This window comes from Schistocerca cancellata, chromosome 8, assembly GCF_023864275.1.
Source record: "Schistocerca cancellata isolate TAMUIC-IGC-003103 chromosome 8, iqSchCanc2.1, whole genome shotgun sequence".
NCBI classification, from domain to species: Eukaryota; Metazoa; Arthropoda; class Insecta; order Orthoptera; family Acrididae; genus Schistocerca; species Schistocerca cancellata.
In genome coordinates this window covers 346,061,667-346,080,642 of record NC_064633.1, presented here as the reverse complement: position 1 = coordinate 346,080,642, position 18,976 = coordinate 346,061,667, and the positions used below count along the sequence as shown (strand labels likewise).

General features: G+C 42.3%; 1 protein-coding gene across 2 annotated transcripts in view; it reads left to right on the top strand.

Annotated features, from left to right (window-relative positions):
• Positions 1 to 18,976, top strand: part of LOC126094879 (uncharacterized) — a 214,891-nt gene that overhangs the window by 56,086 nt on the left and 139,829 nt on the right. For both annotated transcript variants that reach the window (XM_049909512.1, XM_049909511.1), the window contains 2 exons: positions 9,083 to 9,166; positions 15,378 to 15,577. In XM_049909512.1, the coding sequence (XP_049765469.1) occupies positions 9,083 to 9,166; positions 15,378 to 15,577 (284 nt within the window). The remainder of the gene's footprint in view (positions 1 to 9,082; positions 9,167 to 15,377; positions 15,578 to 18,976) is intronic.

Genomic DNA, 18,976 nt, shown 5'->3' with positions numbered 1-18,976 from the left:
AGGTATTGCTGGGTCCCTAAAAAGTTTTAAATGACTTCGTAATGCATCACTTCTGGTTGATGAAACTTCTAATCCAAACCAAGTATCTATGCTTCTGGAATGTAAGGCCTTAGGTGACTACCCATCGACTCTGAGTTGCATAATACCCTTAACTTTAGTAAAGGCGTGATTACCTGCTCCAATATAATGGAGATGTATCCCGTGGAGTTACGTGAAGAATGGAAAAATATGGGTGTCATGGAAGTGCAGAAGTATATGAGGCAAATTGGAAAAATCTGCAACATTTATTTTAATGTTTAGTATTCCAGAATTACCTGAACATATCCTTGCAGGGTGTATTGTCTTAAGATTGCCTGTTTGTTCCTAATCCAATGTGATGCTTCAAATGTCAAAGATTTGGCCATACCACTAAGGAAAATGTATAAACTGCTCCAGGTATCACCCAGTATGGAGCAGAAAGTGTGAGGATTACAATGAGGAAAGGAAAATTCAGGAGTTGAAAGTCAAGAGATGCATACCGTATGGTGAAGCTAGAAAAGCTCTCGAAGCTATGCAACTTCCGGTTTTTGCTACTTCTTTTGCATCGGCCCTTAAGAATTCAATTGCCAAGTGTGATGCCTCCTAACAAACTCAGACCACAGATTAAAGTACAAACACATGCACTTGTCAGTTTGCCTGTGGGGGAAACACTGCGCTTGAACAAGAAATCATTCGGAAGCCATTGGCGATAGGCTCACCACCTAAGCCACATACCACTGCCCACCATCAGAAGCCCACGAAGCTGTCCCCTCAGCCCAAGTAACCTACTTCCCCCATAAGTAAGGAAAAAGTCCTTCGAAAAGTAGTTCAGTCAAAGAAAGTAGCAGTTAAACCTTCAGATTGGTGAGCTCTTTCCCTCTCAGATGGGAACTATGCTCTTGAGGATATGGACTTCCAATTAGAGGAACTGGGGAGACAGCAACTGGCTAATGTTTCCCATGACCACCCCAGTAAATTGCTGCCTTCGAGGGAGAAAGAAAAGACCAACTATTGCTAAACAATGGCTCCCTCAGGGACTTCTGTGTTGCAGTGGAATTTAAATGGATACCTATTACATTTGGAAGAATTACAGCTCCTGGTCCAGGAGAAACCATCCTGCATCTGCTTACAAGAAACTCATTTTAAAGTCACCGACGCACCTGCATTATGGGGTTACTACCTCTACAGAGACAGAGCTAAAGGTGGAGTGGCTGTTTTCAGATGCCAATCCTCTCCTGTCCCTCTTACCATGACCATACACACAGTTACCGTGAAAGTTCTAACACCATTTAACATCACAGTGTGTCCTTTGTATCTTCCACCTCATGATACTTTGGATGCAGGCACACTGACAGAACTCTTCAGGCAACTGCCCCCCCCCCCTCCCTCCCCCCCCCCCCCTATTCCTCCTTGTTGTGGTCTTCAATGCACACAATATGCTGTGGGGCTTGGCTACCACTTGCTCCGGGTGTTGAGTGACTCATCCATTGTGAGATTATCTGCCTTCTGAACTCAGGTCAGATTACATACTTTTCCACAGCTATAGGGTATTTTTCAGCCATTGACCTTTGTTTTTGTTCCGCATCTATTGCAGACTCAGTTCAGTGGGAAGTAGCAACATTATAGTGACCACTTCTCAGTGTGGATCCATCTCCTGACTTTGGACAGTGGCTGACAGGAGACCTCGAATATGGATGATACAAAAGGGAAATTGGTTGCAGTGCAGTTGACAGGCTATTTTTGAACAAAAGGATTGTGCACAGGAGACAGTGGCCCACATCGCATGAGAGGCCCAATGGGCTGGCGCAGAGCCCATCCCCCGGTCTAGTAACCATCTCAGACTATGGCCTCTACACGGGTAGAATGACAACTGTCAATTGGCAATCAGAGCCAGACATACAGCTCTGCAGATCTTCAATCACCATCCAACTACAGAAAACCTTCATGCCTAGAGATCTGCAAGAGCACATGTGAGGCGAGTGATAAAAGAACAGAAGAGTGATTCCAGGAAGGAAATCATGACTTCCATTAATTGGTCCACTGCCAGAGCGCAAGTTTGGGAATTAATAAGACGGATATCAGGCAAGGACAGTACAGGTCCCTTGTAGCCTTGTCAAGTAATGGTGGAAGTGCTAGAAGACGTGGCTCAGTTTTTGGCTGAACACTTTTCTACTGTCACTGCATCATCCAGACAAGCTCCTGCTTTTCAGTTGTTTCATTGGACTGCGGTTATCGGGAAGCTCCATTTCTTCTCGCGTAAGAACTCTACAACCTTCCGTTACCCGTGTGGGAACTAGAATTGGCTCTGTCTGTGGCCACAGATGCTGCTCCAGGACCTTTTGATATCCAGACATGTCTGCTTGTGTCTGTATATGTGTGGATGGATATGTGTGTGTGTGCGAGTGTATACCCGTCCTTTTTTCCCCCTAAGGTAAGTCTTTCCGCTCCCGGGACTGGAATGACTACTTACCCTCTCCCTTAAAACCCACATCCTTTCGTCTTTCCCTCTCCTTCCCTCTTTCCTGATGAGGCAACAGTTTGTTGCGAAAGCTTGAATTTTGTGTGTATGTTTGTGTTCGTTTGTGTGTCTGTCGACCTGCCAGCACTTTCATTTGGTAAGTCACATCATCTTTGTTTTTAGGTATATATATATATATCTAAAAACAAAGATGATGTGACTTACCAAATGAAAGTGCTGGCAGGTCGACAGACACACAAACGAACACAAACATACACACAAAATTCAAGCTTTCGCAACAAACTGTTGCCTCATCAGGAAAGAGGGAAGGAGAGGGAAAGACGAAAGGATGTGGGTTTTAAGGGAGAGGGTAAGGAGTCATTCCAGTCCCGGGAGCGGAAAGACTTACCTTAGGGGGAAAAAGGGACGGGTATACACTCGCGCGCACACACACACATATCCATCCACACATGTGGAAGTGTGTGTCTTTCCCTCTCCTTCCCTCTTTCCTGACGAGGCAACCATTGGTTGCGAAAGCTAGATTTTGTGTGTATGTTTGTGTTTGTCTGTGTGTCTATCGACCTGCCAGCGCTTTTGTTTGGTAAGTCTCATCATCTTTCTTTTTAAATATATTTTTCCCACGTGGAACGTTTCCCTCTATTATATATATATATATATATATATATATATATATATAGCAGTGCTGCTGTTGACTCCAACTTGGTGAGGGTCGTACACTAACCAACAATATTCCCAAAGTGGTGGTTGAGTGTTTCCTGGGTGCCCATCTTCATATGTTTCTTCATATGTTAATTACTCATCGTGAATACCTTCCCAATGATTTTCCTGTGGCAATACTTTCCCTTCAACTGGAGGTGTTTCATGGCATGGACTCCATGAGACACGGTGTTAGGCTATCATCCTTACTAATGACTGCTCAACTGTGACTCATTGACGCTCAGAGCTGAAGCTTACTGGCATCCCAGAGGTCCTCAGTACATTTGGGGTCAATGACCTCATGGGCAGTAAAAGGAGCCTCACATCCATGGAGCATTCTTCAAATCTGCCTTACACATTTAAGATGTAGATAGTGCAGGTTGCTTGAATCATGCTGCAAACAATCGTACAGGTGCACATGATCAAACAAAATAGGGTCTGTAACATTCTGTTTTTGTTTTGAACGGCCAGTGTCGGTTGGTCAGTCAGTGTGCTCCCTGCCGCCGTTGGATAAGCAGCTGCTGCAGCAAGTCGTATACTCCTAGCTCACTCATTTGTTACATAGTTTAATTCTTAATTTCTTTGCGTGTTTTTGGTACTTGCATTGTTTAATTCATAAATTTCGGGCGTATTATAGTATTTGAGAGTTGTAGCATCGCGTTTTAGTACTCGAATAGTGTTAAATCGCGTAGTCTCCTTCCGCCGCCGAGCAGTGTGTCAGCAGTGCACAAGTGGCAGCATTACTGCATTTACTAGGCAATCTTCTATTTTAATAACCGTTTCAATTTTGTGTCGTTTTGTTTGCGCTCTCTGTAGATTAGTTCAGACGTTCTTTGCACAGCAGTTTTTAGCATGGATAGGGACTGCAACTGCTGTGTTCGGATGCAGGCGGAGTTGGCATCCCTTCGCTCCCAGCTTCAGGCAGTGTTGGCTTCGGTCACACAGCTTGAGGCTGTTGCCAATGGGCATCACTGTGGGGGTCCGGATGGGGGTTTGTCGGGGACGGCCAGCTCGTCCCACGCATCCCCCGATCGGACTACGACTGTGGTTGCCCGGGATACTGCCCGCATTGAGGCTGATCCCTCACCTGTGGTAGAGTGGGAGGTCGTCTCAAGGTGTGGCAGGGGGCGAAAGACATTCCGGAGGGCTGAACGGAAGGCCTCTCCAGTTTGTCTGACGAACCGGTTTCAGGCTCTGTCTCAGGCTGATACTGATCTTCGGCCTGACATGGCTGCTTGTCCTGTTCCAGAGGTTGCCCCTCAGTCTGCAAGATCCGGGCAGTCGCAGAGGGTGGGCTTACTGGTAGTTGGGAGCTCCAACGTCAGGCGCGTAATGGGGCCCCTTAGGGATATGGCAGCAAGAGAGGGGAAGAAAACCAAAGTGCACTCCGTGTGCATACCGGGGGGAGTCATTCCAGATGTGGAAAGGGTCCTTCCGGATGCCATGAAGGGTACAGGGTGCACCCATCTGCAGGTGGTCGCTCATGTCGGCACCAATGATGTGTGTCGCTATGGATCGGAGGAAATCCTCTCTGGCTTCCGGCGGCTATCTGATTTGGTGAAGACTGCCAGTCTCGCTAGCGGGATGAAAGCAGAGCTCACCATCTGCAGCATCGTCGACAGGACTGACTGCGGACCTTTGGTATAGAGCCGAGTGGAGGGTCTGAATCAGAGGCTGAGACGGTTCTGCGACCGTGTGGGCTGCAGATTCCTCGACTTGCGCCATAGGGTGGTGGGGTTTCGGGTTCCGCTGGATAGGTCAGGAGTCCACTACATGCAACAAGCGGCTACACGGGTAGCAGGGGTTGTGTGGCGTGGGCTGGGCGGTTTTTTAGGTTAGATGGCCTCGGGCAAGTGCAGAAAGGGCAACAGCCTCAACGGGTGCGGGGCAAAGTCAGGACATGCGGGGACCAAGCAGCAATCGGTATTGTAATTGTAAACTGTCGAAGCTGCGTTGGTAAAGTACCAGAACTTCAAGCGCTGATAGAAAGCACCGAAGCTGAAATCGTTACAGGTACAGAAAGCTGGCTGAAGCCAGAGATAAATTCTGCCGAAATTTTTACAAAGGCACAGACGGTGTTTAGAAAGGATAGATTCCATGCAACCGGTGGTGAAGTGTTTGTCACTGTTAGTAGTAGTTTATCCTGTAGTGAAGTAGAAGTGGATAGTTCCTGTGAATTATTATGGGTGGAGGTTACACTCAACAACCGAACTAGGTTAATAATTGGCTCCTTTTACCGACCCCCCGACTCAGCAGCATTAGTGGCAGAACAACTGAGAGAAAATTTGGAATACATTTCACATAAATTTTCTCAGCATGTTATCGTCTTAGGTGGAGATTTCAATTTACCAGATATAGACTGGGACACTCAGATGTTTAGGACGGGTGGTGGGGGCAGAGCATCGAGTGACATTATACTGAGTGCACTATCCGAAAATTACCTCGAGCAATTAAACAGAGAACCGACTCGTGGCGATAACATCTTGGACCTACTGATAACAAACAGACCCGAACTTTTCGACTCTGTAAGTGCAGAACAGGGAATCAGTGATCATAAGGCCGTTGCAGCATCCCTGAATATGGAAGTTAATAGGAATATAAAAAAAGGGAGGAAGGTTTATCTGTTTAGCAAGAGTAATAGAAGGCAGATTTCAGACTACCTAACAGATCAAAACGAAAATTTCTGTTCCGACACTGACAATGTTGAGTGTTTATGGAATAAGTTCAAGGCAATCGTAAAATGCGTTTTAGACAGGTACGTGCCGAGTAAAACTGTGAGGGACGGGAAAAACCCACCGTGGTACAACAACAAAGTTAGGAAACTACTGCGAAAGCAAAGAGAGCTTCACTCCAAGTTTAAACGCAGCCAAAACCTCTCAGACAAACAGAAGCTAAACGATGTCAAAGTTAGCGTAAGGAGGGCTATGCGTGAAGCGTTCAGTGAATTCGAAAGTAAAATACTAGGTACCGACTTGACAGAAAATCCTAGGAAGTTCTGGTCTTACGTTAAATCAGTAAGTGGCTCGAAACAGCATATCCAGACACTCCGGGATGATGATGGCATTGAAACAGAGGATGACAAGCGTAAAGCTGAAATACTAAACACCTTTTTCCAAAGCTGTTTCACAGAGGAAGACCGCACTGCAGTTCCTTCTCTAAATCCTCGCACCAACGAAAAAATGGCTGACATCAAAATAAGTGTCCAAGGAATAGAAAAGCAACTGGAATCACTCAACAGAGGAAAGTCCACTGGACCTGACGGGATACCAATTCGATTCTACACAGAGTACGCGAAAGAACTTGCCCCCCTTCTAACAGCCGTGTACCGCAAGTCTCTAGAGGAACAGAAGGTTCCAAATGATTGGAAAAGAGCACAGGTAGTCCCAGTCTTCAAGAAGGGTCGTCGAGCAGATGCGCAAAACTATAGACCTATATCTCTGACGTCGATCTGTTGTAGAATTTTAGAACATGTGTTTTGCTCGAGTATCATGTCGTTTTTGGAAACTCAGAATCTACTATGTAGGAATCAACATGGATTCCGGAAACAGCGATCGTGTGAAACCCAACTCGCTTTATTTGTTCATGAGACCCAGTAAATATTAGATACAGGCTCCCAGGTAGATGCTATTTTTCTTGACTTCCGGAAGGCGTTCGATACAGTTCCGCACTGTCGCCTGATAAACAAAGTAAGAGCCTACGGAATATCAGACCAGCTGTGTGGCTGGATTGAAGAGTTTTTAGAAAACAGAACACAGCATGTTGTTATCAACGGAGAGACGTCTACAGACATTAAAGTAACCTCTGGCGTGCCACAGGGGAGTGTTATGGGACCATTGCTTTTCACAATATATATAAATGACCTAGTAGATAGTGTCGGAAGTTCCATGCGGCTTTTCGCGGATGATGCTGTAGTATACAGAGAAGTTGCAGCATTAGAAAATTGTAGCGAAATGCAGGAAGATCTGCAGCGGATAGGCACTTGGTGCAGGGAGTGGCAACTGACCCTTAACATAGACAAATGTAATGTATTGCGAATACATAGAAAGAAGGATCCTTTATTGTATGATTATATGATAGCGGAAAAAACACTGATAGCAGTTACTTCTGTAAAATATCTGGGAGTATGCGTGCGGAACGATTTGAAGTGGAATGATCACATAAAATTAATTGTTGGTAAGGCGGGTACCAGGTTGAGATTCATTGGGAGAGTCCTTAGAAAATGTAGTCCATCAACAAAGGAGGTGGCTTACAAAACACTCGTTCGACCTATACTTGAGTATTGCTCATCAGTGTGGGATCCGTACCAGATCGGGTTGACGGAGGAGATAGAGAAGATCCAAAGAAGAGCGGCGCGTTTCGTCACAGGGTTATTTGGTAACCATGATAGCGTTACGGAGATGTTTAACAAACTCAAGTGGCAGACTCTGCAAGAGAGGCGCTCTGCATCGCGGTGTAGCTTGCTCGCCAGGTTTCGAGAGGGTGCGTTTCTGGATGAGGTATCGAGTATATTGCTTCCCCCTACTTATACCTCCCGAGGAGATCACGAATGTAAAATTAGAGAGATTAGAGCGCGCACAGAGGCTTTCAGACAGTCGTTCTTCCCGCGAACCATACGCGACTGGAACGAGAAAGGGAGGTAATGACAGTGGCACGTAAAGTGCCCTCCGCCACACACCGATGGGTGGCTTGCGGAGTATAAATGTAGATGTAGATGGAGATGTAGATGTAGATGTAGAAATGAGGAACTATGTCATACCTATTCAGGATTTCGATCCTCCTCATGCAAACACCTCTCCACTCACTTCCACCACCTGCCTGATTGGTGGCTTAAGGAGTATATTAATATTAATACCATATCATTGATATCTACCGGTGTGTCACTTTGACACTTCAGTGTAGGTGACATACTTTACAGTTGTAAAGAAAAGCATCAATTGTGTAACACTTGTGCAATGCTCAACACGCATTTTAACATTATTATGGAGTGTGCAACAGTAACTTTTTTACAGTACGTGTACTGTGGTGCAATTCAAGGACATTTACATCCACACAGAGCACTACAAAATGAACCACTATCTACTGGAATATATTGTGGAACAGATGATAACAACTGAAACATCTATGTAATGAAAAATGTTAGTCATCTGAAGATGGACACGGTCGACTGAAACCGGTTATGGCAGTAAAATAAAACATTCAGAAAGTAGTTGTGGCTCACTCACTCACTCACTCACTCAGACTTTTTCTTCCTTTTAAAGGTGTTTTACTAGTCTGATTAAATGTAGTTGTTTGTTGACTCTTCAGTACTTGGAACCAAGTTGCTCCAATCAGAACTGTCAACACCACACACAAATTTTCCCTCACTGTCAGTGTGTTGCAACAAAGTTTCTCTTATTTGCTATTTTAAAATAATGCTGTGTACAATTGTAAACTGGTATTAAGGCCTAGCCTGTGACCTGTTCAACTACCACAGGATGCAGTGGGCAGTGATTATCAATCTATGCTGACAGTACTGCACTGGAATATAGCTAATGTCATCTAAAAAGTAATTTTAATTAGACTATAGCTTATTTAATTTGACATCATTTTTGTGTTGATTATGAAAAATATCTCTATGTGCTGGTAAATAAAGATACAATCAAGAGGTAAATAGAAGCTGTCATGATCTTCGGGAATGTCAGATTTTGGTATACGAGTGTATGAACTCGCACTGTTCACAGTAATTGGAGACCTGGTATGTCTACTGAACACTGTACATCACTCTGTAATTATAGTCAGTAATAATGAAACAACTGTTTTATCAGCCATTTAAAGAGTTCTTTATGGGAGTGTTGCAAAGTTGTCAACATTTTAATTTACATTGAAAAGTTTTCCTTAACAGGAGTCAAGTGGGTTTGATTACCGTCCATTTGTCATAAACTGGTGCATGAGCTTAAAAATTATTGATGGCTTTGTAGTGGATGCCATTGAAAGGTAAGAATAAAATTGTTGTGTTACATTGTAATTTTAATACTCCCAACATGAGTTGTAAACATTTATGTATAGATAAAAAAGTGTTTTGAATACAATAGAAAGAAACATTCCACATGGGAAAAATATATTAAAAAAGTGTTTTGTTTTATTTGTTTTATGTTTGCTGGTGCATTAATTTCATTTTAAGTTAAACTGTTCCATTTGGATACTACCAAAATTATCTTTTTCAGTGAGTCTGAAAATAATGTTACACATTGTTGTTCTGGTCTTCAGTCCTGAGACTGGTTTGATGCAGCTCTCCATGCTACTCCATCCTGTTCAAGCTTCTTCATCTCCCAGTACCTACCACAGCCTACATCCTTCTGAATCTGCTTAGTGTATTCATCTCTTGGTCTCCCTCTATAATTTTTACCCTCCACACTGCCCTCCAATACTAAATTGGTGATCCCTCGATGTCTCAGAACATGTCCTACCAACCGATCCCTTCTTCTAGTCAAGTTGTGCCACAAGCTCCCCTTCTCCCCAATTCTATTCAATACCTCCTCATTAGTTATGTGATCTACCCATCTAATCTTCAGCATTCTTCTGTAGCACCACATTTCGAAAGCTTCTATTCTCTTCTTGTCTAAAACTATTTATCGTCCATGTTTCACTTCCATTCATGGCTACACTCCATACAAATACTTTCAGAAACGACTTCCTGACATTTAAATCTATACTCGATGTTAACAAATTTTTCTTCTTCAGAAACGCTTTCCTTGCCATTGCCAGTCTACATTTTATATCCTCTCTACTTCGACCATCATAAGTTATTTTGCTCCCTAAATAGCAAAACTCCTTTACTACTTTAAGTGTCTCATTTCCTAATCTGATTCCCTCAGCATCACCCGACTTAATTAAACTACATTCCATTATCCTCGTCTTGCTTTTGTTGATGTTCATCTTCTACTCTCCTTTCAAGACACTGTCCATTCCGTGCAGCTGCTCTTCCAAGTCCTTTGCTGTCTCTGACAGAATTACAATGTCATCGGTGAACCTCAAAGTTTTTATTTCTTCTCCATGGATTTTAATACCTACTCCGAACTTTTCTTTTGTTTCCTTTATTGCTTGCTCAATATACAGATTGAATAACATTGGGGATAGGCTACAACCCTGTCTCACTCCCTTCCCAACCACTGCTTCCCTTTCATACCCCTCGACTCGTATAACTGCCATTTGCTTTCTGTACAAATTGTAAATAGCCTTTCCTCCCTGTATTTTACCCCTGCCACCTTCAGAATTTGAAAGAGAGTGTTCCAGCCAACATTGTCAAAAGCTTTCTCTAAGTCTACAAATGCTAGAAACGTAGGTTTGCGTTTCGTTAATCTTTCTTCTAAGAAAAGTCGTAGGGTCAGTATTGCCTCACGTGTTCCAACATTTCTACGGAATCCAAACTGATCTTCCCAAAAGTCGGCTTCTATCAGTTTTTCCATTCGTCTGTAAAGAATTCGTGTTAGTATTTTGCAGCTGTGACTTATTAAACTGATAGTTCGGTAATTTTCACATCTGTCAACACCTGCTTTCTTTGGGATTGGAATTATTATATTCTTCTTGAAGTATGAGGGTATTTCGCCTGTCTCCTACATCTTGCTCACCAGATGGTAGAGTTTTGATGTGGCTGGCTCACCAAAGTCTATCATTAGTTCCAATGGAATGTTGTCTACTCCTGGGGCCTTGTTTCGACTTACATCTTTCAGTGCTCTGTCAAATTCTTCATGTAGTATCATATCTTGGATTTCACCTTCATCTACGTCCTCTTCCATTTCCATAATATTGCCCTCAAGTACATTGCCCCTGTATAGACCTTCTATATACTCCTTCCACCTTTCTGCTTTCCCTTCTTTGCTTAGAACTGGGTTTCCATCAAAGCTTTTCATATTCATGGAAGTGGTTCTCCTTTCTCCAAAGGTCTCTTTAATTTTCCTGTAGGCTGTATCTATCTTACCCCTAGTGAGATAAGCCTTTACATCCTTACATCTGTTACACATATAACAAATATATTTGTTGGTTTTATTTTGATGCCTCTTTTCATATAAGAAATTACCATGCTCCCACCCCCTACTCCCCTGTGCATTTTTACCCATTCACCATGCACCCCTCATCCTTCTCATGCGCACCCCCCTATTTTTATAGGATTGACAAAACATGTTATCCCTTAATTTTTGGATGATGATTTAGAATTACATCCAGTTTGATGAATAGATCACTTTTGATTTATTACATGTGTGACTGTGGCAGCCGAACAGATTTTTGGGAATCATAATGTTCAGTGATTGTCACCATACTTTCAGTGATTTATAGAACTTGTAGTTGATGGACAATGTATTTTCCAAAGTATTACATGTAAAAATGATTGGTGCATGAGTAGAGTTGTAAACTCGTGCCTACCAGTTGGCTTTAAAGAGTGTAGAGCCTTCACAAAAAGGTGACCAAGCAAGAAGAAAGTACAGCTCTTTTTGTTCTGTGAGAAGACTGTGACTGGTACCTCTTGCTCTGATTTGTTGCAGTTGCAGTTGTGGTTGTTTCCACAACTGCCTGCTGATTCCAAGAATTTCTTCTTCCAACAAGATCAGGGACCCCCCTCCCAATTGGTTCATTGGAACATTGACATTTGTTGCAGTTGCAGTTGTGGTTGTTTCCACAACTGCCTGCTGATTCCAAGAATTTCTTCTTCCAACAAGATCAGGGACCCCCCTCCCAATTGGTTCATTGGAACATTGACATTTGTGTCTGCCTAAAAGAAAACTTCCGCATTGTTGGATTGGGCATAGTGGTGAAGATGATGTGATCAATGGTTGAATTATGACTTTTTCCTTTGGGGTACATTCGGGACCATGTTTATGTATCCCAACTGCCAAGAACACTGAAACATCTCAGAGAATCTAATTGATGCCGCTATGAGCACCAGTGACAAGATGTGACTGCATAAGTTATGGAACAAACTTGTCTCATGTGACCAGAGGTGCACTCGTAGAACATTTGTAGAGTGCAAAATGCAAATTCAGTGAGTTAATGGTTCTATTCATGCATCAGTCATATTTGTACAAGTAATGTAATAATAGAAAATCTAGGATGGAATAACAATATGAAAAGAATAGATTGTGACACATCACATAGAGAAGGCATCAAGTTACAGACACAGTGAAAACACTGCTTTTAGTTTTTGGACCAAAAAGTCCTCCCCCAGAAAACACACACACACACACACACACACACACACACACACACACAGTGGAGGAAATGATTGGTGTCTTTTATGTAGTAGTATATGTCATGAGCAATACGCTTATTGTGATAGTCCATGAGAGCAAAATAACTGGCCACAATGTGGTGTTGTGAGTGGCTGGGTTTATGGACTTCAAGGAGTGTGTGGGGAGTGGTGGGGCTGGGGGGGGGGGGGGAGAGGGAGAGAGAGAGAGAGAGAGAGAGAGAGAGAGAGAGAGAGAGAGAGAGAGACTCAGTGTAGAGGTTCTGGGATTGACCTAAGGATTTGAAGAGAGACTGGAGACCCTGCTGAATTTCTGGAAAGGGGTCACTGTGGCAGGGTTTGTACAAATAGGTGAATGTATCTAGCAGCTGGTGGAGACCCTCCATGAGGTAAACCCATGCTGTTCACAAACACAGTTCTGGAATTTTCGTTGGTGGGTAGGATTATGAAGTCTGAATCCATTTTTAGGTGGTGGAGTGCAGTTCTTTCTTCAGATGCATAGTTTGTTTCCATATTGAAGGATTTGAGGAGTGACGGTGAGGCAAGATTTGAGATTAGTAATTTCTGGGATGTTAACAAGGGGTGATTTGGGGCAGTGGGAGTGGGTCAAGGTTGATTGGAAAAGTGAACTGGGTCAGGTAGGTTTCAGTACCTTAATACTAGTTTTAGATGGACTGTGATTGGTAGCGTTGGTGACAAAAAAGTGGTTCCAGTGTAGAAACTGGGAGACTTGCACACTGATAAATCCCACCAGTAAGAAATCTAGCAGCGAGCTTCTAAATTGCTTTGATATCTTCCGATAATTCAACATAATGGGGCTTCTAGACACTTTAGTAGTACTCAAGAACGGGTTGCACAAGTGTTCTACACAGAGCACTTTACAGATGAAACACTTTCCTGAAGTTCACCCAATAAACAAAGGTCGGCCATTCACCTTCCCTACTACTGTTTTTACATGCTTGTTCCAGTTCTAATCGCTTTGCTGCATTATGCCTAGATATGTAATCCACATGACTGTCGAGCAGCACACTCCTAATGCAGTATTCAAACATTACGGGATTGTTTTTCCTACTCATCTGCATTAACTTACATTTAGAACAAGGTTCCATTCATCACACCAACTAGAAATTTTGTCCCAAGTCGTCAGTTACCCTACTAGTCACTCATCGTCAACACCTTCAAAGCATCATCAGCAAACGGCTGCTCACCCTGTCCATCAGATCATTTATGTATACAGAGAATAAGGACAGACCTGTCATACTTCTCTGGGACACTCCTGATACACTTGTCTCTGATGAACACTCACTCTCGAGGACAATGTACTGGGTTCTATAACTTACGAAGTCTTTGAGCCACTCGCATATCTGGGAACCTAGTCTGTATGCGTGTACCTACATTGACTGTCAGCAGTGGGGCACTGTGTAAAGTGCTTTCAGGAGTCTAGGAATATGAAATATGCCAGTTGTCCTCATCCTATAATTTGTCTTTTTGGTATATGTTCCATGCCTTGCTAAGTGTTTCAGAGCTTTCAACTTTGAGTTTGTCACCAGTCAGTCAGGAGAATAAATTGAGCACGACAGCTTTTCTGGAGGCCAATAAATTCAGGAACATTATTACAAATACTTTGCCAATTTACTGTTAAAATTTGGATCACTAGTGTCCTTACTTTGTGTGCTCTCTGTATATCCACTGGCAAGCATTTGTCAGAGGGCTTCAAACTACCATCTAGCTTCAAAGTAATAATAATAATAATAATAATAATAATAATGTGAACATTCCACAAATACTGTCATATCCAAGCTTCTGCTTCCTTTGTGTGGTGCACCTCCGACCTGTCAATGACAATTCTCCATCCCATAAAGCAGGTCCAGAAATTGGCAGCCAGCCCTATTGCTGAATTTTTGCAGCCTTTAGCTGAGATCCTCCACTCGGTTTCAGATCAAAGGATCCCCATCAGTTTTGGGAGTGGCGAGCAAATTGAGAGCTCTGCTTCTACCCTGTGCACGAGGCCAGCAGTCATCACCACTTCCACCACTTACCCATACAAACTGAGGATGGTCTCAGAAGCCAAGTGATAAATGTAATTTGTGCTGACTTGAGCCACAACTTGCAGACGACTGCATCCTGATGCTCGATAGCCACAATCAGAGTCTCATCCACATCTTCACAAATCTGTCCTCTTTTGTGCCTGCTTGCACCCTGCTGAGTGAGCAGCCACCTGCTCACTCACAGGGTGAACATGAAGTGCCGGATGGCCAGCCTTCGCATTGACTCTTCACTTCAAGCAACACGAAAGCTTTCCACCTTCCACTCACTCTGTGGCGAAGGCGTATCCCCTTGGCAGATACACTGCAAGGTGCCTGGGCAGCAGAGTCTTCGAGTAAAACAAGGGACATCTGAGGTATTCCATGTGATGCGTCATACTCTCCGCCACCACTACACTCGAATTCAGCAACCTGTAGATGGCTGACCATGGCCAGAAGAGTCTTCAGCTATAGGTGAACTGCGGCAAGCTTCTCCTGTGCCCACTTACAACACATACACTTCCTATCCATCCTAGCAGGTCTGACATAAGTAGTAAACCAAGCACACAGAGAAAGCTAATTAAGTCACTTGGTATACTCCTGATGTGTCACCAATGGAGGCATTTTACTGAGCTGTGTAGCTGGCCGTTCAAAAGAAATGACAATTGTGCCACAGACTGCATGAATCTACACTTAAGAGTTATTAAAACATGAGATTACACTTCTTAAGTACAAAAGCACACAAGGAAATTAAGACTCAAACTACAAAAAAAATAATTATGCAACTTGCTGCTCTGCTGTTTGATCACAGGTGGTAGCTGGGAACTAACAACGCTGCATTCCATTTAGTATTCACAAGAAGAGTAATGATCAATTTCAGCACATTATAGGTTTTGTAACAATCATTATTGATACTATACAGTAATCATTTTTGTGCCAGTTTAAAAGCAGAATGGCTATACTCCCAAGGGCGAGGAAGGCAGTTTCATGTTGGGGATCATGAAGCTCTTACACAGTACCTAGCATCTGTATGCCCACTTACGGGAGATAACCTAGAATCTGAAGAAGACCGTAAACTGCGCTTAATCTTGAGCAAAGCCCACCAGCATCAGCAGCAACTGCGAAGTCAGCTGACTAATGGTAAGCATCTCCTGTATCAGAAATTTTTGCATTGGTAGTAGTTCCAGTTCATAATGTCATATTTTATCCATGAGTTATTTTTATATGTTACCTTAGCAAGAAAAATTACACCTGAGAACATGAAATTGTCACTGGGAGAGAGAAAATTTGTATTTAGAGGCAGTAACAAATGATTGTTATCCAGCTTATAAGAAGAAGATACCTATAGAATTATCAATGATTATTTTAGTCTTATGTTAGTTTATATGTGGTTCTTCTCCGTTATCATGGGCTAGTTGTGAGGGAAGATCGTTAATGCTAAAAGTAGTTTCACAGATTAATATTATGTATTATTTTGAAAGTGTTTTGATGACTGGTGGTTTATTTCTTCTGGCAGAGTGGAATACAGTGCCTCACTAATGGCAGTAATGTTACCCAACTAATGATGGTAATATTTTGTGCATTGCAATTGACTATGTTATCCACATTGTTATACTATATTGCAGAGTGTTCAATTACACATCTCTAGAAATATAACCTTTTTCTTCTTAAAAACACATTTTTTCATTGTTTTCTGAAGCAAATGAATTTAAAAGAAACATTTGATCTGTATTTAAAACAGTACTTTATGTAGTAGATGACAAATAAATTTTAAAAACCACAATCACTTCCATTGTTCTATAACACAAACAACCTAGAATATATGAGTCCATTTTAATTGTTGATTCCTGCTTTCAGCACAGTGTATCGGTTACTGACACAATCTTAAAAACATGTGGAGAAACTGAATAGTGCCACCAACAGGACAGCCAGAAATGTGCACATGTGCGCGCTTTCACTTTTCACCCAGGTTCAAGGGCACTTTTTATGAAGCAGCATATTAACGTGTTGTTAAATAACTTTATATAGGCATTAGTTGGGAAAAATTATGACTAACGAGAAATTAGTCACGTGTTCATAGTAAAACCAGTACTTGCTCATTGACAACAGCAAGAATATTCTCTCCAAGTAAAATAATAATAATAATAATAATAATAATAATATTTATTATTATCTATATTAAGCTAAATATTTTGTTTAAAGTATAAAAGGGAACTTCTTGTAAGTTAATACCCTTATAAGGAATTACCAAACACATGTACTGCAGACTTTGCTAGTGTATTAAAATAATGTGCCTGTGCCTCTATAGTAATTTGCAGTTCTTATTATAATTGATTTCTAGATACTTGTACTCTTTTTGTGATCATTGGTTTAGATTTGGGATGTTGTTAAAAGCTCTACACCATATTTTCGAGGATTTCCTCGAAATTCATAAATCCCTTCATGTGAATAATTGTTCCCCACCACCTCCCCCCCTAGAAAGGCTCGTTTTGGTTTACTCACATTTCCCTGTCAGAGTTGAATCCATTACAGTGAATGTTTGTGTGTACAAGCAAGACATGATATTTATACTGTTCCAATCCTTTATCACAAAATTGCTGTTTAGTTAGTCTCTGATAATGTGACAGTGTATGAGAAGAAACGTTTTTGAAACAATTATTTGCTTAATCATTTTCTTTGGCCTCATTGTACCCAGGCTGATTTCCATCCCCAAGGTATAATGATTTTATGTTCCCATCATTACCCCCTCCTTTGGATTGGGAGTGATAGTTCTGAGCTTATGGCAGGTATGTTCAATGTAATTCTCTGAAAGACAAAGATAAAAATTAGTTTTCCTAGGTATTTGCCAACTGGTCATATACTGCATATGAGACAGCTTTTGTGGTAGAAAATAATTGATGAAAATGCTACATCAGTGTTACTGAAATGAATATACTTACACTGATGGGCCAGGTATTATTGCCACTGCCCATTATGAGCTTGGTGACATTTCAGGCATGTAATGTGGTAAGGAAAGTATGTAAGTGAACCAGGGATGAATGGGGAATTGTTCTAATTATGATATGGGCCGAAAATTGAGAAATCTGTTGGATAATGACCTTGAAAATGGGCAGATTCTCATGTCGCAGCACCTGGAGTGAACATATTGGAAATGGCGAAGCTAGTTGTTGTTAACATGCATCTGTTGTGGGCCTCTGTTGTAAATGTTTGAAGGACAATGTGCAGAATACAAGGTACCGGATTTCCACACCACATCGCAAAATTCTGAGGTACCGGATTTCCACATCTCATCACAGAATGTCGTGGTCAATGGTTTATCCACTCTGTAAAGCAGGATAGATGGCAACCTGTGGCAGATCTGATGACAGACTACAATGCTGATGCAGGAACAAGGGTTTTGAAGCACTCCATTCAGCACTTACTGCTAAACATGGGGTTAGCAGCAGGTGTCCTTTAAGTGTACCCATAATGACCCAATGACATTGCCAAGTATGACCGCAACAGGCAAGGGATCATCGAAATTGGACTATGTATCAATGGAAACCTTTCATCTGATCAATGGAAACCTTTCATCTGGCTGGATGAATTACATTTGTTGTTATAACGGGTTGATAGTTATGTCCATAAATACTGTCTTCCACACAAATGGCTGCTTGAAACATGCATCCTCCCATGGACACAGGCTGGGACCTGCGACACCTGTAGTAGGCATCCTGACAGCTGTGGACCTTACGAACATTCCGATCACATGCATCCATTCAGGCTAGATGCCTTCTCTGACTAATAGCATCTTCCAGTAGTACAACTACTGTCCCACAAGGCCATAATCATGGCACAGTGGTTTGAGGAATATGGTATCTTTAACCCAAGGAACATATCTGGGTTGCCGTCAGTTGACAACTCTGCATCCACAAACCCCTGGCATATAATCTTTTGGGAATTGTGTCTCCTGTGCATAGACATCAAGTGCCACATACCTCTAGAAACAGTGCAAGGTGCCACTGGGGTAAGGTTTGAGTCAATTTGTTTTGCCACTTACAAGCACTGAGTATCCCCCTCAAGGTGCAGGTCTCTCACTACTGTCCAACTGACTATACAGGAATGGTGCACACGAAAACAGAAGGAATGGATTGGTCCTGACATGTGAACCATAGTTGTGCACCCTGACTGAACATTAAGAATTACTGAGTAGTTATGGGTATTGTCAGGTACTGTAATGAAACAGGGTTACAAATTGTGGACATTTATTGTTATGACCTCTGATTGCTCAGAACAATGATCAAATATTCATTTGTGGGAGAAAGAGTGCATATAGACATATGAGCTTGTGATAACTGTGGATCTTCAGAGGGAAAGGGCTGGAAACATGTTAGTAAAGTAGACTGAATGAACAAGAAATCGTTAATCGCGAAGTTGGAGGGTTGGTGGTGATTGTACAGAAGGTTAGTGAGTAAAGAGCAGTAGGACCCCCAAAGCACAGCGTTGACCCCAAAGATTCGGAGCTCCAACCTATCAGGTGGCATCTCGCAAAAACTTTCC